At 42.9% G+C, this 27,417-nt stretch overlaps 2 protein-coding genes across 6 annotated transcripts in view; one reads left to right on the forward strand and one right to left on the reverse strand.

Moving 5' to 3' along the window:
* The window catches only part of LRBA (LPS responsive beige-like anchor protein), a 367,479-nt gene that overhangs the window by 156,354 nt on the left and 183,708 nt on the right, over positions 1-27,417 (reverse strand). For all 5 annotated transcript variants that reach the window (XM_086889595.1, XM_086889593.1, XM_086889594.1 and 2 more), the window contains 3 exons: positions 21,013-21,137; positions 13,654-13,800; positions 10,896-11,032 (listed from right to left, as the gene is read on the reverse strand). In XM_086889595.1, coding sequence (XP_086745721.1) covers positions 10,896-11,032; positions 13,654-13,800; positions 21,013-21,137 — 409 coding nt within the window. The remainder of the gene's footprint in view (positions 1-10,895; positions 11,033-13,653; positions 13,801-21,012; positions 21,138-27,417) is intronic.
* On the forward strand, positions 5,939-7,585 carry MAB21L2 (mab-21 like 2). The gene has a single exon (XM_023946435.2). It carries the CDS (start codon positions 5,995-5,997, stop codon positions 7,072-7,074), a length of 1,080 nt encoding a protein of 359 aa, XP_023802203.2. The 5' UTR covers positions 5,939-5,994; the 3' UTR covers positions 7,075-7,585.

Consider the following 27,417-nt stretch of genomic DNA (forward strand, 5'->3'; position numbering starts at 1 on the left):
TTATAACCAGTACAGTGGCTGGTGAGGAGAAGAGGATTTCACACTGCTATATGTTGTACTTGAAAAAGTACTTTTTAAAGCATAAGCTTATAAACGAGGAGCTTTTGCTTCTGGACCTAGAAACAGACATTTTAAAAGAGTGTAACTCAGACAATTTTAGGTTAACTTATACATATGTTTTGTCTTGACAAGGTTGCATGAAGATTTTGATCTCTAAAATAACTGTCTAACCAGTAAAACCACACAGGCTATTGTTTGTTGGCATCATTATGCATATGCATAGAGACGGCAACATCTAAGGCAATAAACAGAGCAATCACCTGCAACTACTGACAAAAAAAAAGCCAAAAGTCTGCAAATTAATCTTTTTATCATTTCCAAAATTTTGATTTTGCTTATAACATCTTTGTATTTTTCATATTTTTAAAAGGTGTGCTGATTCAGCCTCACAGCATTTTTTAAGAACCAGACACAATCTCTGTAGCCCACCCCATATTTCTCAAGCAAATAAGTGTTAATGCATTCAATTGGAAGTGAAGCTGAGAAAATCCTGGCATGTTATATGCTCTCACTTCTTAAAAGTGACATTTTTAATATAATTAATCAGTTATTATTAATAAAGACCAGCCAACACACATTAATTCGGTTATTCCTGGTGGATGAAACAGCATGCACCCACCCTAACTGCATCCAAACAAAAGGCCCCCATGAAGTTTTAACAAGAGCAAAATTTCACAAAAGCACTAGAATTGTTCCTTTTGGATATGTCTGATTTTACATGATTGCAAAATTATTAAAATAAACTTACAAAACAGTATTTAGCATTCAAACCAGTCTCCAGCTAAAAGAAGTCACCATTAGTCACCAGGAGAAAAGAGAAGATGCAACCTTTAATACAAAGTTCAAAGCATTAGAGAAAGTCCCTCAGCAGCAGATTGCTTATGGATAAACACCAGATTACGAACATACCCACATTTTAAGACCAAACAGGAAAGCAGAAATAAGCTACTTAAAGGAGTAGCTGAAACCAACCCCTTTCCCGCTGAAGAAACGAAAGCCAGGGGAGACTCAGAAACACGTACGCATTCTTTAATTGCCATACCACTCAATCTTCACAGGGTAAAAAAGGTGCAACATTTATACAACACTTTAGACTGATGAGATACATTAATGATATTTGTAAAAATTAAATCATCCTTTCTCCTCCGGTGTATGCCATCAACTAACTTCATACACACAGACCTTAGAACAGATCAGCAGATACTAAAACCAAGCACGACTCCCAAAAAGAGGAATGCACAGTACACCATCAAGTGAAAAAGGAATTTTATCCCTCAAACCCAGTGCAGTGTTGGCTGTAACTATTAGCCCAGTTCTGCTGTAGAGAAACATAACGTGTATTACTGAATCTTTCTTTTCAAATCCATACATTCCCTGCAGCAGTTCAAGCTTCATCAGCAGTGCAGGAATGTAAGAAAATGACAGGCAAAGGGCACTAGCTCTTTTCCCATACAGTTCTTCTATAAATGGAAGCAGAGTCCTACAAAGCACTTAAAGCTGAGAATGTTGGAAGACTGATCTCCAGGAAAAAAATAACACAATGCTAGGTTCCACAAGCAGATTAATTATTCCGTTTTCTGCACAACTGTTTCCATTAAATGAACGGACAGAGAGGAGACCAACTACTAGAAAATAATGGAATGCTAGCTGGGTCTCATCAGCAAAGCTGCCATGAACAAAGCATATACAAACACATACATATTTCATATGCTACTCTTAAAAATACTTCTCAGCCCTTTTGGGAGCACCTGCTCCTGAATTCACTTTTTCCTCTGCATCTCAGCAAGGGAGAGAAAAAGGACAGGCTTGGCAGAAATCCTTCAAGTGCCCTAAGTCACTTTGATTAAAATTCGATTTACCGTAAAAATTATACCTTATATCAGTAGCACGTTATAGAAACTTTAAAATACACCAGTCATAATTAAAATACTCTGAAATATTTAACGTTGATAAGCTGGTTAGGCAATCAAATAAAAGTATGCTATATCATAACACAGCAAGAAACTTGCATGCTTATTGCTAGAAGTCTGAGCTGTTTTCCAGCTTTTTTCTTTTGTTTTAGTGGTTAACATAAATACATAGCGTTCTCTTGAAGGGAAAAAAAAAAAAAAAAAGTCTTAATGGCAGCCCTTCACTGCTTCTTTGCCATCCTGAGCGTGAAGAAAATACCGTGGCACATCCCTTGCCTGCACGGCTGGATTTACACCCGCCGGAGCTCCCTGCCATACGAGCGGGAGGGGGCAGGAGGAGCCAAGGCAAGAGCAAACACTGCACACCGCGTCCCCTTCCCAGTATCTTTTTACAGAAGCCCTCGCTAACAAAACACTATAGCTCCAGGCAGCGGCATGCTGATGTTGGCACTGCTTAAACCAAACAAACACGATGTTTAACAGTCAAATAAAATGTCCCGCAGCCTCCCTAATGAATTTGTCAAGGACCATCAGATCACCCCCGCCCCTGCCTCATTAACTCAAGTATGATGAGACGGATTATAACGAGAGAATACAGATCAATCGGTCTGAAGACTTCAAGTGGCTTTTAGCCCTGAGAGTTTCCCTCTCTGCAGCACACACACGCACACGGTCTTTTTTAATGGAATACAGTATCTCCTGCCGCTGGAGGGGATGCCACTTCGTTTTATACACCATCAAGGAGCTGCTGATGGACTTCTACACTAACATACATAAAAGCAGAGGTGACAAGGGCTCTTCAATTATAGCCTCCTCGGATCCTGTTCTCCCTTCAATTATTCATCCCTGAGAGAGCAAATTCCGCCACAGATGAAGCTGGTCTTAATGCAGTGCGGCCACAAACACCCAGACACGGGAGAGAAGGGTTTCACGTGCATTATTTGCTGGAAGTGTTTAAGTTTATTGCTCAAATGATGTTTCTAATTAGCGTTGGGGCAATAAATTAAAGTCAGCTTTTGTTTAGCTGATTTATTATTTACTAGGGCTTCAACCTCAGGCAGGAAAATTGCTAATGAATTGTTTTAAATCTGAACACTGGTAACGCTACATCATTAGGCACCTTTTCAGAGGAGTGGGAAGGGAATCGCCCCCTCCTCCTGCTTTTTTCCCTAAAAAATAAGGAACGCGTGTGCCCCCGCCTTTGCCCGGGCCGCCTGAAGGTTCCGGCAATCTCCTCCGCGCCCAGGACACGGTAACACCTAGGCTCGGCACTCTCTGCGGGAAGCGAGACCCCGCGGAGCCCTCCTGCCCACCTCTGCTCGGAGGGCGGGTGTGCAGAGCCCTCGCCGGAGCGGAGAGCGGTGCCAGCCCGGCAGCGAGTGTGCCCCGTGCCGCCTCGGGAGCTCCGACGGCGGCGTGTGAAAGGGACCCCCAGCCCCAACTAACTCTTCCCTTTGCCGGAGGGCAGCGGGAGGCGAGGCGTGGGGCCCTGGCTGCTCCGCCGGGCCAGCCGAGCCGCGCAAGCGAAGCGCAGCGATGCCCGCCCGCCCCTACGGAGCCTCCGAGCGCCCCGGGCGGGGGCAGCTCCGCCGGCACTTACCCGCGCCCCGGGACGGAGAGCCCCGCTCCAGCCCGCGCATCCCCGGGACACCCAGGGACCGTGCGGGCAGCGGCACCAGCGCCCTGGCGAGCCAGCGACTCCGCTCTCGTGGCAGCCTGCCCTCTCTCCCCCACCCCTCGGGAGCTGCTCGCCTGGAGCCTTCCCCAGGCTCGTCTCCCTCCCGGCGGGGACACCTGACACCGCCGCCAGCACCGGGCACGGCGGGCCGCCGGGCCGGCCCCCACATCCCCGGGCACAGTGTGCCCCGGCGGCAGGCAGGGAAGCAGGCAGGGAAGCAGGGAGCCGATCCTCTCATCGCGGTGGACGGAGCCGCACCGGCGCCGGGCACGTCCGTACTTACTACTTCCAGCGGTACGGTCGGCACCAGACATGTTTCTAATTTAAACGCACACAGAAAACAGACGGCGGTATTTTCTTTATTAAAATCAGCAAGCTGCAGTGAAAGGAGGAGAGCCCAAGGAACCGAGCCCCAGCGCTGCGAGCGGGTTACCGGCAGGCTCTGCACGGAGGAGAGCACCGCGTCCCCGCACGGCCCCGCTCCCGCTCCCGGCGGGGCTCCCGGCAGGCCCGCACCGCGGGACCGCCCGGCCCAGGGGAAGGCAAAGCACCTACGCAGCCTTGCCCCGAGACTGGAGGTGCGGAAAATGCTCTCCCTTCCATCCCAAGTTCCCGCAGGAGCAGCGGATCTGTCTGCTCTGCAGCAGGTACCGCCCCGCGGCTCCCTCCGACCCGACACCACGGAGCTACGGCTTTATGTCCGAACTATTCCATACTCTCATTAATATAAACTTGCATAAAATATCGTTTCCTTTCTAATAACTCAATCCTGCGCTTTAGGAGGATGAAAAGAACTTTATGGCACAAAATTTATCTAAATTAAGGTGACTGGGAGCAGTAAAACAAAGTGTGTGCCACGCTGCTCCGGTGACGGTCTCACTTTCACTGCTGCAGCCCGGCATTAAGCGAAATAAGATTTATGCCTGCGGGGAAGCTCCGGTCCGCCTCTCCCCTTTCTCCGCACACACCGGCACTGCCGCCGGGTCCCCTCGCAGCGAGCGGCAGGGAGCAGCGAGCTCACCTCGCCCTTCACCGGCCGCCACGGCGAAGTTACGGCGATTTTGGGGGTTTCCCCCCTCCTCACACAGCGCGCCGGGTGGCGGGACGCTCCGAGCCTCCCTCGCGGCTGCCCCGCTGCCCATCCCGGCTCCGAGCCCCGCCGCGCAGCGGACGCGGGGCCGGGGCGGGAGCGCAGGCGCGTGTGCGCGCGCCGGGTGCCGCGATTGGCCGCGGCGCTGACAGCTCGGCGGCGATTGGCGGCGCGGCCCCGCCCCGCGCCCGCGCGCGGCCCCATTCATAAACTACAGGGCCCGGCGGCAGCGCCGCGAGAGGGACGAGGGCACGCGGCGCTGCAGGAGCGGAGCGAGAGGCGCGGACACCGGGAGCCTCGGCGCGCACTTCCAGGGGTGGGGAGGGGGAGGAGAAGCCATCCCGGGCACGGCAGCTACGCCCTCTTCCCGCTCAGGATAAAACACAGTCTGTGCAAAGAAAACAAACAAACAAACAAACAAACCAACAACTCCTCTCCGTAGAGTCTCTCTCACAACAATCTATGTAGACCTGCAGGACGGGAATGAGAGATCACAGACCAAGTGCACCCGTCTGCGCGTAAAGATAGAGACAGCCACAGAGCCGGGTTCAGCCAACGCCTCCAGCAGGAAAAGGGAAATCAACAACACCCCCTGACAGTCTGAGAGCGGCAGCCAAACGCATGCACATCTCTGGCGGTGCCACGGACTGAAAGAGAGAGAGAGAGAGGCAGACAGACAGACAGACACAGAGTTCACTCTTCCGCTGAGGGCATTGCTCGCATTCTTCTCCTCCTCTCGTACCGTGTGCGGTTTTAAACTTCGCCGCCGACCGGCTTTTCTGCGGGGACCTTCTGCGAGTCCTGGGAAAGTTTGTTTGCTGTTTTGGGTGCTTTTTTTTCCATGAACTATTGAAACGGCATTTTTGTCGCTGCGCGGGGGGGTGGGCGCCTGAGCGCAGAGGCAGCCCAGACTTCCCTGCCCCCATCGCCATCCAAAACTTGGCGCTCCGGGAGCCCGCGGGGACTGCCCGCCGCTCCGGCACCGGCTCCAGCATCACCAGCACCGCCGCCCAGCCCGCACCGTCCCGCTCCTCCTCGTCGCCGGGGCAGCGCTGGGCTTCGCTCCTTTGTGCTTCGCCGCCCTCCCCGATTTCTTTAATTTCTCTCACTGGCGCGCCGCTGCCGCCTTCTTCCCGGAGGCGGTGGGGGTCTGCGATTTGGCTGGTGCCCTCCGCAAAGCTGCAGCCACCGCTAAAGCATTGGATCCCTCAACGTACTGCGAGAGCCCGGTGTACAGCCCGGACCTGTGCCCCAACATGATCGCCGCGCAGGCCAAGCTGGTCTACCAGCTCAACAAATACTACACGGAGCGCTGCCAGGCGCGCAAGGCGGCCATCGCCAAGACCATCCGGGAGGTGTGCAAGGTCGTGTCGGACGTGCTGAAGGAGGTGGAGGTGCAGGAACCGCGCTTCATCAGCTCCCTAAGCGAGATCGACGCCCGCTACGAGGGGCTGGAGGTGATCTCGCCCACCGAGTTCGAGGTGGTGCTCTACCTCAACCAGATGGGCGTCTTCAACTTCGTGGACGACGGCTCCCTGCCGGGCTGCGCCGTGCTCAAGCTGAGCGACGGCCGCAAGCGCAGCATGTCCCTCTGGGTGGAGTTCATCACCGCCTCGGGCTACCTGTCCGCCCGCAAGATCCGCTCCCGATTCCAGACGCTGGTGGCCCAGGCCGTGGACAAGTGCAGCTACCGAGACGTGGTGAAGATGATCGCGGACACGAGCGAGGTGAAGCTCCGCATCCGGGAGCGGTACGTGGTGCAGATCACGCCCGCCTTCAAGTGCACCGGGATCTGGCCGCGCAGCGCGGCGCAGTGGCCCATGCCCCACATCCCCTGGCCCGGCCCCAACCGGGTGGCGGAGGTGAAGGCGGAGGGCTTCAACCTGCTCTCCAAGGAGTGCTACTCGCTGACGGGCAAGCAGAGCTCGGCCGAGAGCGACGCGTGGGTGCTGCAGTTCGGCGAGGCCGAGAACCGGCTGCTGATGGGCGGCTGCCGGAACAAGTGCCTGTCGGTGCTGAAGACGCTCCGCGACAGGCACCTGGAGCTGCCCGGGCAGCCCCTCAACAACTACCACATGAAGACGCTGCTGCTGTACGAGTGCGAGAAGCACCCGCGGGAGACCGACTGGGACGAGGCGTGCCTGGGCGACCGGCTGAACGGCATCCTCCTGCAGCTCATCTCCTGCCTGCAGTGCCGGCGCTGCCCCCACTACTTCCTGCCCAACCTAGACCTCTTTCAGGGCAAACCCCACTCGGCCCTGGAAAGCGCTGCCAAACAGACCTGGAGGCTAGCCAGAGAAATCCTCACCAATCCCAAAAGCCTCGACAAGCTATAGGGTTAACACCCCCGCGCACAAAAACTCGCCCTCCGTAAACAACAACAGCGCCTAAAAAACTTTTTATTTAACGCGAACGACGACGGAAAGAGGCGGCGAAAGACACGAGCCCCCGCCACCCCCCCACCCACCTGCAGTTCGGCCTTTAAAAACTTGCCGACGGTTTTCCCGGCATAAACTCTCACCGCCTTGCACGGAAGAAGGGAAGAGCCTCTCTCCTCCTGTCCTCCAATGTGAATTTTTAAAAGATCACAAAAAGAAGCGATCGGACTTTTGCAACTTCAAAACGAAACCCGAAAGGTACATTTTCCAATCCATGTATAGTCCTTTTCTTATGCTCTCTTGTTTGCCTGAATGTTGTCACCAAGTGAAAAAATTATTTAACTATATGTACAAATCTCCCTTTAAAAAAGTTTTACTGATGTTAAATGTATTTCAGTGCCAAGGTCAGATTATGTGCCCCACAACTGACTTGTTGCAAATAGTAATAAAAAAAATTACTTTAACTTTACGTTGACTTTTTGTGAATGGTTCTTAAATTCAGGCAAGTAGATTCTTTCTGAACCTCAGAAGGATTTATTTTTTTTTTAATTACCTAAACCACGAGATGTAAAGATAGGCTAAACGCAACACCTAGTCCAAGCCTCGGCTCAGCATATTGGCTGATGTTTTCTAAACCTCCTCTAGTTTCCATTAAAAAGAAAAAGTGCATCCAAGAAAAAAAAATCTTATATATTCTGTAGTTCAGCATGAGACAACATCTGCTATATTTCTATTACTCTAAGGTTCTGTTCTAAATCTTGGAATATATGGAGCATCGCACAGCAGCTCGCTACAGTTTAGTCAGAATTACAGCATGCCTTTTCCTACCCTACAGTCGTTTTTTTCCTTTTATTTTTTTTTTCCTTATGGTATCCCTTGCTTTTATTTTCTCCAGTAAATCTCGAGCTCTGCATTTTGTTTTAAAAACCCATCGTTGTTTGCTTTCGCTTCCCAGAGCGAACACGCTATCCATTTGACTTTGACACGAAGGAAGTATAGATCTAGCCTGAATAATTAATGCGATTTAGAGCAACCGGTCGATATTTTTTTTAAACAAACATTTGTTTTTGCCCAGATTTTTAAGTACAGCATAAAATCGCACTGCAGATTAGTCAGACGGGGAGATAAGCAGGAGCCCGTCAGGAAACCACCCGATCCTACACCAGCACCCGGGCGCTCTCTGCCGATCTCCTTCCCCTCTCCCAAAGCGAAGCTCTGCCTGATTCCCCGTAGTAATTTCCGCTTTAAGCTTGCTCGGGACGACTGAGAAATACTGGCAGGATTTTTATCGGGAACGCATTCGTAAGATTTAAAAACGTTAGCGTTACCCGCTGAAGCTGCCCGAAAGATTGCAACGCCAGCTCGGAGCATTTCGAGCAACTTTTCGTATCCTTTCGTAGGCAGGGGGGAGGTAAAAAAAGAACTCAAGTTCTTGCCCCAAAAGACTATTTTCGTTTCTTTTTGGACGGAGACTGAAAGAAATAACCATTATAACTTGAGCTGCTTTTGCCTTTAAGTTTAAAAACGAAATCCTCGATGGCGGCAGCAGCCGGGGCGAGGGAACGGGTGCGCGGCGCACCCTGCCCGGCGGAGCGGGCACAGCCCGGCCCCGGCCCCGGCCCCGCCGCGCCGTCCGCAGCCCCTCCACCCTCGGCTGAGCTCCACAAGTCTTTTGTGGAGCCATCTGAGCGCTTCCCACAGCGCTGGGTCCCGGATCAGCCGGCAGAACGGGCTCAGCCCGCGGGGCTACCCATTCCTTCCCAAAACAGCCCGGAGCCGCCTATAAACTCTGATCATATCGCTGCCGATGCTATCGCTACCTAAGGCAGGTTTTACTTCAGGAACTTGTCACAATATTTTCTTTTCAGTAGTTTAGACAAATATACAGGGCTCTTAAATTTATCTAACAGATGAAGCCTCATTAATTAAGCAGGCCTGCTGAGTTTACAGCGGATTAGTTGTTGAGGTTTTTTTTTTTCCAAGGGACATTTTCTACAGCAGCTAGCCATCGCTATCAAGGTACATTGACTTCGGCACAGGGTGGGGCAGGGAGGCGTTAATGCTTGAAAAGATGCTGTTTTAAGATTACTTAGTCTTTAAAATAAAATTATTAAGATCTGATTTTTAGCTTCCCCCCACCCCTGAGACATTATAAAAAGTCGTTTTTTTAATTTTAAGATCTCCAGTTAAAGTAACATCGCAAGCAGAATGTAAGAGGTGCAGCCAGTATTTCATGTAACCAACCTCTCCTGTTATAAGAACTCTAAGAAAATCTCTTAGATAAAGAGTAAACCATAATGCCTGCTCACAGTTAAGAAAACAACCTCTACCAAATACTGTGAAGCAGGAGAAAAGGAGGTTAACTATATATGTCAGTGTTCCCACAAAACAAGTAACAAGAATGGTAAGAATTAACAACTGTACTTAAAGACCCTACATGCTGAACATGAAAACCAAAAATGCAGAATAATGCAGATCTGTAAGACTTTTCTTATGCTAATACAATACAAAGCAGAACATTTTAGATGGAAAATGCAATACAGGAACATATCAAACTAGCTTTAATTTCAAATTTATATTCTTTTCATCATTAAATGGTGTTTTTTAGTTATATGTGGAGGGATTAGTGAAACATAATAGAAGGAGTAAGCATATAAAAATTTTAACCACTATCTCATACTTAAAATAATTTATAATATATTTCAAAAATCATTCAGGATCGAAAGAAAAGTTAAATCTCATTTATGATATCGCATAAAATCACAATTCTAGTTAATTGCTTATACTAAAATCTAGCTCTAACAATTTGAGGGCACTGCTTTTCAAAATAAATTTTTTCCCTGACAGTATTTGATAATCCCAGCTTTCAGATCCACCGATGCCATTTTTAATACAGACAAGACCAATTTACTCAATAGGAACAAAGAACTGAACCGGTGCTTAACACACAAGGTATTCTCTCTACAGACAAGCAGAAAACCACTACTTCTTTGAGCAGTACTCTTCCCAAAGAAATTATTACCCAGTTTAACATTAGGTAGGTATTCAAAAAACCAAGAGCCATGAGTATGCTTGTGAGACTATATACCAGCTGTGTCCTACTTTTGAAATGTTGCTGTAACACTGCAGAAAATATTCAAGTGCAGCGTTATTAAGCAAATTGCATTATATGCTCCCTTTGAAATTGTCATTTTACTAAAGGTTACTAGTTTTAACCAAAACACAAGTAATCAAGTAACTCAGAGCAAATAAAGTTTGTGGAAATTACCAAGTCAGCTCAGAAACATCTTTTAGAACGGCAATTATGTTTTATGCTTAGGCACAATAAATAATAACAGGCCCTGTAAAAATGTGTTATAGAGTAATATGACAGGAGCACCGCAAACTTAGTAGTGTTGGAAGTTCAGTGCTGTTTTACACTGACATTTGCTAAAATCAGGAAAGTAAAACAATATTTGGGCTAAAAAGCCTCGCTGAACTTCCCCATATTCACACAGTCCTGTGGTTCAAGATGTCTTTATTTCAGACATGTCTCCCTAGAGCTTTATTTGCAGCAATCTAATTAACATTCAAGTAGGGTCGAATTATGGGAGAGGGAGAAAAAGGAGCAGGAAAGGAGGTGTCACCTATGTGAAGTTCAGCAACATATATGGTCAGTGGCAAAGTTATTAAAGCAGAAACACTCTCGCCCAATACAGGTAAAGGAAGTCAAGTGAAGAATTAAAGGTCTTGGGTAATTTGTCATCATCTCTCAGACCTCAGGGTCAATGATCTCTTACCTTTGGGTCGATTTTCTTAAAACTAGGATCTTCTTCATCCACCTCAAAGTAGAGCTCAGAAACAGTGATGGAGAGGGTGCCTTTCACTACCACGGACGGTGCCACAAGCTGAGCTGGTGTGCTGAGGGACACTGGACCTGCCAAAGCAGGAAAACACCAACAGTGTTCAAACTGAAAAGAATGCTAGTACAAATTATTTGCTTTTCAGGCCAAGGACATTAAAATAAAGCAAAGATCACCGCTCTTCCTTAAAGAGCAAACCCCTTTTTGTCCCAGAAAAGAACATATGTAACAGATTTGCAGTGTCTCTGTGCTGCCGAACACTGAAGCAGATGCAATTGCAAACTGCTGCATACGTTACAGAGCTGGCTTTAGCATGGCAGCCTTCAGCTTTTACTCAGACCTGTTTTCTGTCCAAGAAAGCCCAAGAGTTGCACATGTTCTGTTACATGAAACATAGAGAGTGCACATATGAACAGTTGAAATCTTACTCTTTGATGTGTTCTTTAGTTGCTGGGAAGTTTTGATAGCATTTCACAAAGATGAACCAAGCAGTCAAGGCTCAAAGTTGTCTAACTGCAAAGTGCTCCCTCATGAATTCTGGATATCTACTGTTAAGGTTGCACAATATTATAGAGCCCAAAGTAAAATGTTTTAAAGATGATTTTGATTCCACATTAAATATTGTCCAAGCACTCCATACAGTGTTAGTGTAGCTTGGGGACTGTGGGAGTAAACAGCTGGAGGGTTGGTTTCCAACTGAATGAATTTTTATTGGAATAATCACTTCTCCACAGGGCTTATCACAGCGACAAATCAGACTACTACTGAAAACAGTAGGTTCAGCATTATATAAACTAACACATACAGAAAGAAAACAGGTTAGGTTTGTCATCCAGCTGATTAAGAGGCAAGGAAATGAAGTTACATGGCTGCAGTATTATCTGACTTTTGTAAAACAGTGGAAGATATTAAAGTGACATAGACAATTTTGTTTTAATAAAGCATCTATAAATGAGGTACACACGTTCAGGTAATCAACGTGAGAATAACTGACAAAAAATTCAGATGAATTGTCATTTCCATCGATTGTTAGGAGGGTGATGGTCCTTAATCTCGCATCAATCTCAATGTGTGCCACTAGGACAAAAGAAGAGATGCTCTGCTGAGATCAGAGCAGCTTTGCCCTCTATTCCCAATGTACAAATACATTGTGTCTGCAGATGGGCATGAGATAGCTGCGGAACTGCCATGATTTCCCAAAGCTCACCCACACAAATGGATGAAATAAGCAGCTATGTGTTCTTTTGCTGTCTCCCTTTGCCCCCTGTACATTAGCATGTAATCCAGAGGAGAAATAACATTTTTTCAATCACTCGCAGACATTCAATTACAGGGCAAGCAGACAGATGCAGAAGCTGGGGCAGCCCAGGTCCTGTAGAAGACCCCTGACAATTTCCACTTCATTTCTAACCCACACCACTTTATTAGTGAGGATTACTTCTTAATCCTATTGCCATTGTCAAGATTACATAATTAAACTCCCCTTTCACCTCTATTACAGTATGAATGTATTACTCAAACCAATGAATGAATAATAGAAGGAAACATGGAAAAGGCTGTTGAGAAGGAAGCTCATGGTAGAAAGGGAAAAATGAAAGATTCATATATTCAAAATAAAGATTCAATAGAGAAATTCCTTTGTATCATTCTCCCATGATTTTACTTTACTCTTCCTATACAGGTTTTCTTTTTCCTTATGCTGCATTTTTAACTTTGCGCTTTTTTTTTTTCATGAAAAAGAGTGGAATGCAGTTCAGGGATAAGAAAAATGCCAATAAATAATCACTTCCAGCATTTTCAGTGAATTATCATATGCATGATCCATATCAATGTAAGAGTATACTACCAGCTTCTCAGGGAACCAGAATTATCCAATAAACGATGTTTTTTTCTAAATTAAGTGTACATGGAATACCAGATGAGAAGCAAAAGAACACAGAGAAGTTTGCATTTTCCCTGTAAAACCCATGTTCCTCAAACAGCAATTGAGACACTATAACTCCCAGTCTTTGAACCACTGGTTATGCCGGTTTTACATTTTGAACTGTACAGAAATGGACCCACTCCTCTGAGACTGCAACATCAGCAAAGGCTGCATTTGATTATGTAAAATTAATTAAGTTGAATGATTTGAAGTACTATTTCTTCAGAAAAAAAAAAAAAAAACAAAAACAAACAAACAAAAGGGCTTAATGAGACCATGGTCTGTGGAGATAGAACTTCAGTGGAGGAATGTCAAGGGGTTTAAAGGAGTTAAACACAGTGAGTAAAATCCTTTACATGCAAGTAAATAACAAGTATGTAAAATTTTATAGACTTAGGAAAAAAATTAAAGGTCTCCAAAGCCCTAAATTATAGACAGCTTGCCTAATTGTCCACTAGGCCTAATGATTTGAGTGGAACAAGGTCAAGAAAACAAAAGAAGCCCTTTTCAAGGTGGAGCTATTTTCTATAAGGAAGGTTTTCTAGAATAGACATCTTCTGCAAAAGCAAAAAGGCTGAGAAAGAAAACGCACAACTCTCCTCAAATAAACCTTCAGTATCTGAGGTGAACAGAAAATAATCTTAATGAAGCAGTTACGGGAAGTGTGTTAATTATCAGTGTGTATCCCAAACCATGATTCACTGCAGAGATGGGGAGATCAGAACTTCAACAGTAAAAAAGCTGAGGAGAAAATTAGATAGGTGATGTTACCTGTCAAGTTCTCCACTTCTCTTTCCTCCATGAATGACATGATATCGTCATCACCTTCCAAGAGAATCTCGCTTTCTGAGTTCTGGTTTCCTAAAACTTGACTCTTGATGGACTGCTTCCCTTTGACAAGTATATCCTCCTCGGGGGCTGAAATGAGACAAGGTGCTGTCTGTCAGGCCTCAGTGAAAAAGGAGCGTAATTTTATGTTTTTAAATGTAAGTCCAGGAAGAAAACCGCTTAGGGACTAACTGTGGGAAGTACCTGTCTTAATCCTCTAATGTTAGGACACATCTAGTTTTAATCCTATTAAGCCTGCTCAAAATTATCCAGTGCTCTCCACAGTGTTCAACTCTATTTCAAGTGTTACGACAGAGGGGAAGAGGATACAGCAGACTCCCTTCCCCTGCAGCCTTCCTTGGGAAGTGGAGCTGGAGAAGGGTCCCAGCTGCCCGGTGTGTCGCCCTGACCCCCAAGCTCCAGCCAAGGGCACGGGACCGCCGCCGCGACAGCCCCGAGCACGGCGCTGGGAACGGGAGGCGCAGGACGGGGCCCGGAGCGGCGGGGCCAGCGCAGGAGGCGGCCCGGGCCCTCAGTCCCCGGCACCGGGGCTGCTCCTGCCGCGGCCCGGGCCCTCAGTCCCCGGCACCGGGGCTGCTCCTGCCGCGGCCCGGGCCCTCAGTCCCCGGCACCGGGGCTGCTCCTGCCGCGTCCCGCCGGGAACAGCCCGGCAGCCGGGACAAGCCGGAGCGGCGCTGGAGCTGCCGCCCCTCATCCCTCCCGCTCCCGCTGGCGGCAAGCCGAGCTCGGGAGGCAGGAAAGCCCCCACCCCTCCATGCCAGGGCGTGAGGGGGCCAATCTGCCCCGGGATGGCGGCTGGCACCTGCTCCCAGGGGACACGGCCACCCGCTACCCCGGCCTCCCACGGGCCATTTCTGGGCTCACGCTGGGATTTTCGGGATGGAAGGGAAGTGGCCAAGCACGCTTGGAGCCATGTTCCGCCCCGCACACGGTCACCGGGCCGGGGAATGTGTCCCCGCCGTGCCCGGGCAGTGACATTCCCGTCCCACACGGCAGCGCTCCCATCGCCTTCCGGCACTGCCGCCACGAAATCTGTTTTATTTTAATCACCGGCTCAAAGCAGCAACAGAAAAAGGAAAAAAATTAAAAGGGGAGTAAAAATAAATAAATAAATACCTAAATAAGGGGAAGAAAGGTAATGACTCCCTCTACACCTACGTTTAGCTGTGTTAATGGCAAAACACAACAGTGTATGTGTCCAGGTTTTGTTGTTGTTGTTGTTGTCTTGGTTTTTTTAAGTTGAAAATAAAAATACTGTTTCTTGAAAGATACACTGAGAACACCCGTGGCACAGCTGTGTTTGAAAAACATTCACCAAACACATAAGGACCAACTAAGTTCAACACGCTGGTGGCTGCTTGCTCTGATTGCTGCCACACTTCAGCTGAAGTTGTACGGGCTCCCTCTGAAAATATGCTAATCTGCAAACATTTACAGAAGGCAGCGACTCCCTGGTGTCAATATATAAAGTTTAAATTGTTAAAGAAAATACATGCACATAAATTGCAAGTAATAAAACTTTTCAGTTCAGTGAAAAAGTAAAAATGAAATCCACACACCAGAATGAAAAAAAAACCAAAAAAAACCCCCAAAAAACCCCCCAAAAAACCAAAACCACGAACACCCAACACCCACCCCACCCCCCCACCCCCAAACTATAAAAACTCTATCACAACAGCAACAAACTCCAAATGACCTAATACTGGTTTCGGTTTAGGCCTTGACCTTACAAAAAAAAACAAACAACAACAACAAAAAGCAAACACAAAGTTCCACCTCAAACCAACCAACCAAAAACCGAAATAAAAGGAAATGTAACTCACCATACAAAATAAAATGCAATTTATACATGAACCCTTTGCCCTAGCAACAGCTGTTGCGTGTAAGAAAGCCTTAAAAAAAATTACCGCAACGCTTTAACTGCATTGTACAAACACAAATTTTCCTTTCTTGCAAAATATTCTCATGTAAATAATGATAACTCAGATTGTGGAGATGTTCAACGTGAGCTGAAAAACCTTCTTGTCAAGGAAAATATGCGGCTGATATTTAGGAAGGTTTTCCTGTAATTAACTCCCCCTTGAGGATTTTCAGTTAGCAGCAGTAAAATTACCATCAGTGTACTAACACACACCACATGCACTCCTAGTCATTGCCCTACAAGCACTCTCTTGAAGATCAAAAAAAGTAAAATAGAACAAAACCACCTCAAGATGAAGTCCAAGATAATAAATTATTATCTTTTTTTTCCTTTCTTTTTCTTTTTTTTTTTCTTTCTTTTTGGTCTTTTTTTTTATATTAATGCAGGCAAACTATATTTGTTGTTTCAAAAACCTCATCTGCACTGTACATACCTGCCAATTTTTTTTTGCTTCCTCTACTAGAATCTGTGTTATACTGAAGATGCTAATTTCAAACTAGCTCTCTACCTATTCTTATTTAAGACTGAATTGAGAGCCAAGATCAAAGGTTAATACTTTTATACTTAATACAACTTATCTAAAATGTTACTATGTCCTTCAGTCTTTAAGAAACAAAAAGAAAAAAAAAATCAGTACAGCAGCTTCCAAACTAAAGATGACTGGAAAACAGAAATATTGCCCTGTTTCACTTACTCAGGTTTTAATTCTTTCCCCAACTATTGATATTCTGCTGATTCAAAACCGTACATCTTATGTATGTGCCTTTTTTCAATAGAAGATTTTGGACCCTGAATTATTTTAGTCCATTTCTGCAAACTTTTGTCATCTCTTTGCATATGATGTTAGCTACCAATATTTCCTGACATGTATGAAACACATGTTAAAGTTAAATACAGCATAAACATGGGCACTGGAAGATGCCTGTCTGGAAGGCAATGAGACACCATACTCTGAACCAGAATGTGCTTTTTCTGTACTGATGTAAATAAAGCAAATCTGCCTTTCCTGTACTGACATGCATAAAGCACTACATCTGCAACCAACACTTTCATGCTTACATTTGTATGTGCACAGAACAGAATATATTCCACATGGATGCACCTATTCTTCTGTAGATAAATGCACTGTTGTAGGGAGGCCATGGTCTAGTTCTCTTTATATATTTAGTGGTTAGAGAGATGTATGATAGAGCATGACATCACACAACAAACTCCAATCCCACATAAACACAGAGTTCAATTACACTGGATTTCATACTTCAGGTCACAAACCCTGCTCTATCTTCTCTAAACACTCTACCAGGCCTGCTTATGTTGGTGTGACCAGATCCTCTGGCTCCAACCCGGCAGCTCTAAGCACAAACTCCCACACACCTTTCCAAGATCAAGATCTCCAGGCATGGCCTATGTATTGCTCTGAACACAACAGTCTACTAGCACACAATTTAATTTTCTTTTTTTTTTCTTTTTTTTTTAAAAAAAAAACCAAACTGGTAATTATACCAGGAAAAGCAACTCAAGGAAAAGGTGCATTAAAAAAAAAAAACCTTACTATGTATTTATTTTTTTTTTTACAAAGGGCTCCCAAAAGCTTCCCCCTACTCTCCTTATTTCTTTAAAAACATAACAGTGGAAAAAACAATCACTTTCAAACCAGATTTTTAAAATATTATCCTTAAGACTTCTTTTTCATCCTTCTAGCTGAGGCAAAGCAAACTACGCAGTCGACTGCAGTACTGGAGATGATCACCTGCTGGTCCCTTGCAGCCACAAAGTCCTGAACTCCATCTATTGCCTTGATGGAAATGTTACCGACTGTTTTAATCCCCCATCCTAAAATTTTTAACAAACATCAATTAGAAACCCCAATAAATCACTTGTTAAAAAGCTTGATAAAGTATTTCTAGCAGCTAAAGATTCCCTCACAAATACTGCATTTTGAGGTCAGTTTTAAAATACCAATAGGTTTTCTCTTCTTTTTTTTCCTCCACATGTATACAAGCAATTTTGGTTCCATTTCTATACAGTAGGTGACAGGAAGAATAGAAAAGAGTTAACTCCTTATATCCCAAATTTTCTACCACAGCACCTTCACCTCTCTTCCCTTTCCCCACAACACACCATTAGACTGACTTTTATAAATAGCCAGTTTGGAAGGATCCTTTTTTTTTCCCTTTTCCCATTGAAAAATTACCTAAAGCCTTTTTTTCCCAAGCAAGTTAATGTGAACTTGGGAATGGCAATTAAATTGTCAGAATTAAAAAATTTGTTTTTAACTAGAAGGTAGCCAGAAGTATAGTCATGGGGCTGGTATTGATTGTCTGAACAGAGAACATTAGTCTTCAGGTATTTATTCTGCCACCTCTGCACCAGAGGTTCTCCTTCAAATCAAATCAATCCTTGGAAAAGATTGGTTCTTGCTCCTAAGACACATAACTGGGCTGCAACAGAGCTGATTGTTGTTGTTCTCTCAAGGTTTTACTGAACAATATCTAGGCTTCCAATTGTTTCTGAATCATTTTCACAGCTGCAAATTGGGATGATTCCTAAACTGTGAGTTCTCTGGGGTGGAGAATACATCTGTTGTATTTGAAAGACACCAAGCAGTTGATAACGTGTATCTTCTAATGAAAGTGAGCTAAAATCCATGTTATCAAGCGTGGTTACTGCTTGCACTGTTCCATTATTTATGCGTTATTTTCCCCTGCCTCCCTTTTAGCAAAATCCCTTATGTCCAATTTCAGATTTTGGTCTGTGATGTTTTGAAAAAACTTAAACAGGCAGTAGGGAACCTTTTATACATTACCTAAAAATGTTTTTGCTTCAGAGGCATGTAAAATTAATTGAAATGGAATAATTAATGATAAATTATTGATAAGAAATCATAACATACTGGGGCAAATGCTCTTTAAATCCTAGGGATATCTACATCATGCAAGTCTGGTTCCAAGAAATCTGAGAACAACTGGAATTTCTGAGATGAAATCTGTTAATATTAGAAGTTCACAAACACAATTCAGAAAGAAATGGATCAAGTGGCCACTCCAGTTGATCTTTTTGACAACTGTACCTTCTAAAACTCAAGGAAAAAAATACTCAAAACAAACAAAAACAACACAAAAAACAAAAAAGCCAAATCCAAAATGAAACAATAAAAATCCCAACTTCTTTGCACTCCTATACATTCTATATAGTTTCCAGTCGAACTTGAATTTGTACTTTGGTCATTTGTTTTACACCTTGCCAGTGGAAGTTCTTGGAAAAAGACAGTTGCATGTGTACACACACTCAGGCAGATAACAACTATAATTTCAGAAATCACATTAAATAATGACTTTGGGTAAACCAAAATAGTCACTGGATAAAGAAACAGAAGGACAGCAGATAACAAAGGCAGTATGAAAATTCAGAATAAAACAATATCAGGAAATTAAACAAAATAGAAGACTGTTAAGGATGTCAAAATCTGAATAGAAAGGCAGACAGAAAACAATTAGGTCTATTTAAATGACCAGAGTTAGTTACCAGCTGTACTTATTAGCTACTTCTGAAATAGGGCTACTTTATTCATTCTTCCTTTATATTGACAAAAATTGTTCTCCTGTCAATTACAAACTGATTATAAGCCACAGCCCTTGAAATACAGCATGGATTAGTAAAAATATCAATTAGTATGAAATACGAATAATTGCATTACTGTGTCTGTACTTGTGGAAGAATTAGTTACACAAATTTAAATGGTTGCATTAAATATTTTTCAGTAAGAATAAAGGTATTTTTAAAATTTTGATAAACAGCATAAAGATTAAATATGAAAATACAACTAGAATACATCAAACTGTGATAAGATCTATTTAACTTAAAATACACATAATATTAAAGGGGGGTGGGAGGAGGGAAGTTGTTGCTCATCCATGGAGAATTAAACAGAAAAGACCTTAGTGCTCTAAAGTTCATGTTATGAGAACAACGCATAGTATTAAGAACAACAACCCCAAAGCAATAAGTGGGTTAATTAATTCTACATCTTGCTCTTCTTTCTATAGTCAAAGATGTAGGGCTCTACAAACATTGCTTTCAGATCACTTTATTGACTATTCTCTGTATGGTCATTTATTTCGGAGAACTGATGTCACATTTGGCATTATATCAGCTGACATATTGTAGACATTTTCTCCCAGAAATGGCTCTTTAAGGCTGAGTGCAAGAGGTTAAGATGCCTGACAGAAACCAACTTTATGACAGTGATGTTCTTCTACATTCATACAATGCTCTTAACAATCTCAAACCAGCATAAAATCTATCCCCACACACAATTTGTGTGGTCATATGCATGCATGTATGTATGCAGTAATTCACAAGCTAAAAAACAGAAACAAAACAAACAAACAAACAAACAAAACCACAACAAAAAACCTCCAAATTTAAATTATTTGCTATGTGACTTGTGCCTTCAAGATGAAGGGTACTCAGCTTTAATTATAAGCAAATTATTTTTAAGTACAAGACTTTTCTACCTTATTAGTGTACCCTCAGCAGATAGCAAAGACACAAAATTCTGTTCTAAACCCCAAAGTTCATTGGCTTTGGGTGTGGTTTTGTTTGCTTGTTTATATTTTGATTTACTATAGAATTCTCAAACTGACTATTGTATTCATTTCATAAATACATTCCCCTCTAGAATGGACACAGCAACTTATACCTGACTAATCCCAGGTTATGAAATAAGAAATAATAACTGTAAAAACCCACAATCTCCTTTTTTTAAAATCACCAGGTAGAAATGATCATTACCATTCTGCTGCTTGAGCAATACTTTGCTCAAATTTATCAGCATTTGCTACTCTTTATTCCATATCAAATTTTTGCAGAAAAACTTGAGGACTTAAGCAAAGGTACAGTTTAGCTTACAGAAGCGTTATTTCTCTTTTAATATACCTGTTAGAATAGGCAGATATGTGCTAACTGAAATAACTGGTGTGGATTTTGAACCAGAAAAATTCTTCTGCAGTTACTAAAGTATAAACAGATAATTTAGACGGAAGTCTGTCCCTGGATTAATGGCAAAATTGCATCCACTTTTCTTCTGTCTAGTTGGGGCTGTGCTGTAATTGTTGTATGCAAGGTATGCACAACGTGCCAGCCCAGCTGAGATGGAAAGAAGGGGCTGAGCAAACACCAGCGCTGCTGCTGTGAGGGAACGGCCAGGTTATCTCTGTACGGAAAACACGCCTGAAATGCAAAGCCAAGAGCCTTTGCTTTGGGACCATTTGCTAGCATCCTACAAGGAAGAACATCCAGCCTTTCCCACCACATCCTGTAACCTGCTGCTGGTGGCAGGAGGAAGATTTTACACTGACCATGTTCTCCGGCTGCCCTGAGTGTCGCTTCAGGATGTGTCGATCCGAGGGGGTTACGCACAAATCGTCGCCGGCGCCGCAAGTCATCTTCCCAGTAGTCGAGGCGCCAGAACTCATGAGGACGACTACAATGAAACAGAGGAGCCACATATGTTAGCAATTATCAACCAGCATGGTAGCGCTGAATTTCTGCATAAAGCTCTCCTTGTTTGCGCTGCTTTCACCTTTTTTTTCCTAACCTCCCCCCCTTTCTGCAATCTTTTACTTAGGTATGTCCTTGAAAATAACAATATCACCTTCCAGTCTAAGGAACTCCTTTCCCTTTTTTCTTGGAAGGTGAAATGAGCACTAAATACATCATTTTGAAATGAATTGCTGACAGTGTGATCAGTTTCCCCACACTCTAGTGGCATGTGCTCCGATTTCAGCCTCATTTCAGCCTCAGCAGGGCACCTTTCTCAGTGACTGCATTTATAAACCAGAATAGGGAAAAGGCTATTATAAATATGGTATAGCATTACCTATATTAATCAAAGTCTGTCCCCCTTCATTTTTCTTCCTAATTTGTGCCTTTTTGCACAAGGTCAGTAAATCATGCCATGAATTCTTGGTCCAGAAAGTGTTAACTTTAATGAATACCTCAGTTACATGGTTATGTATGTGATAATAAAATATTACTCTGTTTAGATGTGCAGGAATTTAATTAAAATAATCTCTTAAAATATTCATTACATTTAGCCCCTGAGGCTTAGAACAACACGAGGAAATGCATTTCTTTTCCATTTACTGTTTTTAAATAAACCATTCCAGGAGAGTGAAACAGCAATCTATTTTTGAGCAAATCAGATTGCATTTCTGGTTTATGTAGTTGTGTTTTTACATTTAACTAAAAACTACATGTTATGATGCGTAATAATGGCTACATAGCATACTTTAAAAAATTACATCTAGAAAAGGTTATATCAAATTCATTATTTTCCATTTTACACTCCAAATACACATAGATCTTTTTAATACAGTCATATATAAGTGCCAGTTACTATCTGTTTAGATGATCATGAGTGAATACCACTGTAAAACAGTATTTTAGGCCAGAGAAGGTACAAAAGACCAATTTCATGTATGGAATAAAAACAAACAGAAAATACCTGAGGCACAGAATAGCCATGATACCCCAAAAACGTGTACATCCAGATTAAAAAACCTGGACTTTGTTTCTTTACAGAATAATTAATACGGTTGTATTAAAACAATAGATGAAAATGCAGATATATAATCCATTTCTGATCCAGGAGCTAATAGAAAGTATACCTGTCAACACTGACAAATGAATAGGCATAACTAATTTGCAGATCACAACATTAAGAACACTTCATAGTTCTGATGTTTAAAGGCAGAGATTAGCTTTAGTTAAGGTAAATCAAGGTTTCAAACAAATGTAGTAACAAAAGCCAGTATGATTTGCATAACACTACTCTCAAACATGATTTATAGATATTAAAAACTCCTACTGAAAATAATTTTATCAAAATGGAGACTGTCTTTGCATTCTTCATTAAAATTCTATGCCTATTTCTAACACCAAAGAAAAGGCAGTGTTAGTCTTCATCTTCCTAATTGCTTAATTTCAGAAAAATATTAAAGTATTGGAATCAAATTCCCCAGTATCTTATTTTCACACATGTCTGTATTACAATCATGCTAAAATTGGGTTGCTCTGATTATAAGACTCAATGTTTTTGGAAGAATTAACCAAAGAAAAACTACAAAATACAGTAAGATATGCGTTTATTCAAAGGTCGATTAATAACTTAAAATTCCCCATTAGTGATTATAGAAAAAAAGGCAGAACACAGCTGGCTATGTGCATGCCTTTGATAGTCGTACAGCATGGATAAGCACTTCATCATTCTGCCTTCCTACATTTATCTGTTAAAATTATTATCAAATATCAGCCAGGATGCAGTCGTGAATCACAGCCTGCTCCTCGTCTTCAGGGGAATGATACAATGAGGGTCTATTCATCAGGGTGGCAATCGGCACAAGTAATTAGTTCCCTGGACTGGGATCTCCTACAAAGCTTATTTCAGTCGGCACCACAAACATATGACAATGAAAAGCTAATGGAAGCTGCTAAAATTTGTTAACCTCTTCTGCCATCAATCCTTCTGGTGTTCTGGTGTTCTGCAGTATTATGCAAAGATAGTAAATTATTAATTTGTCATCCATCTACCTCGCCACATTTTGAGAGAATTAAGTGATGCCATTCTTCTGGATAACAAATACAATTATAGCACATTACAAAACTGTGCTAAAATTATTAAGAAAATAGGTAACGATGATCAGGCATGAAGTATTGTCCTGAAACATAATATATCTTTGGTCCCTTGCTTTTATTTTCAGTTCTGCATACGAAATTTGCATAGGATCCTATCTCCTTCAGTGTTGGTCTTCACACACAACTACATAACCAATATTAAACTGTATTTTCGTATTTGTAAGTATTGGCAACCACTGCCTTATGAAGGGAAAAAAATAATAATTATCTACTCTTTGCACATAGAAAAACATCCAACAAAACTCTGCAAAGCCAAAAATAAACACCAGTGCTGACTAATTGCTACAAATGAGCCATTTTTGAGAGCAGCTACTAGAAAAAAATGCATTTTTGAACCAATATAAACCAGTTTCTATTAGAACCAATATAAACCACTACATCACACAGCTACTCCTGCACTGCCTTATTAGTAAGTGCAATTAACCACTGAAGTCCCATCCCCAAAAAGGCAATGCTGTACCATGCTTTGTACCTCTGCAACCAGGCAGAGACAGACAGAAATACTGCTGTGATTTGGGCAGAACTGACTGCTGGCAGACTGAAGGAGTTTAAAGCAAAGGGCCAAGGAGACAGATTTTGGGGATACTACAGTGTCTACAGGGGACATTTGACAACAAGAGTTGCTGTTAGTTAGGCTCTGCAGTAAAGGCTGCCATACAGACTAAAGGTGCTATATGGACTGGATCGATGAACCTAAGTACTCAATTAGTCTAAGTGCAAGAGCAACATCACTCAGGGGATCAGGGATTTATGAATTATAAATCATATCATTTGCATGGATTTGTCAGAGCCCTTACCAACATGATACACAGTAATTAGTGGTTCCTTAGTAACAATATTGACTGAATGGAAACAAAGATTTTATATTGTTTTATTCAAACAGCATAACAATTATATTGCTTTATTTTTCCAACGGTTTCCCAAATTACCAGACTATGTACTCAGAATTGAGTACTCTCATTCCCATGCATCTAATTTAATTGTTAAAATTGCACAGAGATGAGACCAAATTTTAAATGACCAATATAACCCGTTTCCTCAGGACTTTGTGACGTGAAAAAAAATAAGTCATTTCACTTCGGGCAGTGAGAAGTCTAAATGCTCAATTTATCCCCACTCTCAGAACAAGAAACCTGTATTTCCTACCAGTGTCAAAGATTAGTACAATTAGAGACAAATACCAACTGCTACACTAGTTTTATTATGGTATCATAGCAAAGGTATTTTAGGCATAAAATAGGAAACTACCTATTTGCCCTCATATCCTTATAGATTTAAATTGAACCTATGCCATGCCAGATAATATTGAGAGTATCATGAAATTGCTGAAGAATTACACCGTGTATTTTGAGATACTCTGCTATCCCAGAAAAGAAACAAGTCAACACACCAGTGTGGGTGGTAAAGGGACCGTGTGAGGTAAGGAAGAGAAAAGAAAATGAAAACCTACAAAAGCAACATTTTGAGAGGTCTTAGAGCTGTAGTCAAGCTACCAGCTAAGTAAGAATGGATTTCAGCACACCACAGAAGCCCCCATTCAGATTCTTAGACGAGCGAAGTAGCAAATAAACAAATACAGAACATAAAAGAGAAACAAAGAAATTTAAAGAAAGGCAAAAGAGCAAAAGAGTGTTATAGATATCTTCAGAGACAGAGGATGGCTAGAGCTCTAAAAGACCTATCTAGAAAGCTTTTTAACCTGAAAGGCAAGAAAACTTCCACAAAAGGCAATCACAACAAACTTAAAAGCAGAGAAGGCTGGATGAAGATACCAAGATAAATTTTGCGATTATACACTCCTTGTCAGAACTCTAACTGAAGAGCTAAGCAGGTGAGTCAATCTCCACACCTAATCAATCCTTGGTCTCTTCACTAAGACTGTCAGCAAAGCAATCAATCAGTGGTGAAAATTTCTAAGGTGTAGATGCTCCAACACAGACTTAGGCTAAATTAGTTTCATAGACAGCCAAAAACAGTGGCAACACCACTCATTCATCAGGAACAACAGTATAGATCTGAAAGAAAACGTAAAAGAAGGCAGCTCCATGATTTCCTCATCACCAACTGCATGTCTACTCCAAGTTATGGTTATTATTTATTACACACTTTGGTTGTAATGGCTCATCAAATGCAGAATATCAGGTGTTCCTTCTAAGTTACACAAAAAAGCAATCAAAGAACACAAAATAATGGTGCCCATCTTTAAAGGAAAGATAAACCAGATTATTTTAACACTGTTCAGGAATGCTTCTTGGTCTACATCTAGGTAACTTCAGCTTCCATGTAAAATGTTTCAAGAAGCCAAACCAGGTATCTTCTGCAATACACACAAACATTTTTCTCCAAAAAGCCAAAAAATAAAAACAAACCTAAAAAAAAAATAAATCCAACAATAAGCATTTGCACTTGAATCACAGAACCATAGAACTGTTTGGGTTGGAAGGGACCCCTAAGGATAATCCAGTTCCAAACTCCCTGCTGTGAGCAGGGACACCTCCCACTAAACCACATTGCTCAGGGCCCCATCCAACCTGGATCTGACCACTTCCTGGATGGGGCATCCACAATTTCTCTGAGCAACATGTACCAATGCCTCACTACTCTCATAGTGAAGAATTTCCTCTCAATATCTAATCTATACCTGCCCTCTTACTGTGAAGCCACCGACCCTTGTCCTGTCATTACATGTTATTGTAGAAAGACCCCCCTTCATCTTTCTTGTAGCCCCGTTAGGTACTGGAATGTGCTGTAAGATTTCCCTGAACTCCTCTCCAGGCTGAACAGCCTCAACTCTCTCAGCCTTTCCTCACAGGAGAGGTGCTTGAGCCCTCTGATCATCTTCATGGCTCTCTGGACTCACTCCAACCAGGCGCATGTTGAGGACCCCAGAGTCAGATGCAGAACTGCAGGGGGGCTCTCACCAGAGCAGAGCAGAGTGGAAGAATCCCCTCCTTCCCCTGCTGCCCATGCTGCTTTGGATGCAGCCCAGAACATGTTTGGCTTTCTGGGCTGTGAGTGCACACTGATGGGTCATGTCCAGACTCTCCTCCACCAGCATCTCCAAGTCCTTCTGGGCAGAGCTGCCCAGAAGGCTCCTCAGTCTGTTCATCTCTCAGCATTGATTTGATTGTTAACCTAAAGGTAAAAGTGCTGAAGTTTTGGAAAATACTGCAAAACCTTTGGTAGAGTATCTCCAGCAGACTGCAGGGCTTCTTGTAATATAAGAGGCTGCCTGATCTTGCAAACTGAAATCCATTAGATTTCCATTGCATTCAGATGGATGTCCAGAATATAAAAACTCTCATATTTTGTATGCAATAGTAAAATGCAAGGTATATTCCACTGATTCGATAAAATGTAATTTCAGAAAGCAAGTGAAACATTTTCTGAAGCAATTCAATATTCTTGTAATAACCTTTCACAGACTGATCTAAAAATCCAAGTTACACCAGACCACACAAGGAGCATACTACTAGCCACATGTCACTAAACATTTATCCAAAAAATGTTTTGTACATATCTAGATATATTACTGACTTGTAACATAATCAAAAATATATAACATACTTTGGAAAATAAAACACTGATCTTGATGATGGCAAAGCAACCGCTGACAATGTTAACAGGCAAGTTCTCAGCAGCATTACCAAGTTCCAAATTTCATGCTGAGATCCCATGCACAAGTGTTTGCCACGTGGCAAATCAGACTACTGATGCAGTAGGAAATACTACTTTTTCTGTAAATCAGTATTGAGTCGAAGTTGCAGTTAAAATATTACTCAGCCAGCTACACTCTGTGTGTATTTCATAACACTTCACTGATTATGTATCTACTTCAGGATTAATTAATTAATTAAAGATTAATTAAATCCCAGTAAGTGCACTGCCATTTTCAGAAATGCTGCCTTTCTTCAATGGCACAACCTGTTACAGTTCAACACTCTTTCCCTCTCTCAGCTGTATTCACACAAGCATTTGTGTGGCCACTCTAAACCAAACCACAGTAACCAGCTGAGATTATTAGAGCTCATTTTTTTTATTCTGTTCTATATCAGTGACTTGTTCAC

The sequence above is a fragment of the Cyanistes caeruleus genome, chromosome 5 (assembly GCF_971803275.1).
Source record: "Cyanistes caeruleus chromosome 5, bCyaCae1.hap1.1, whole genome shotgun sequence".
In the NCBI taxonomy this organism is placed as follows: domain Eukaryota; kingdom Metazoa; phylum Chordata; class Aves; order Passeriformes; family Paridae; genus Cyanistes; species Cyanistes caeruleus.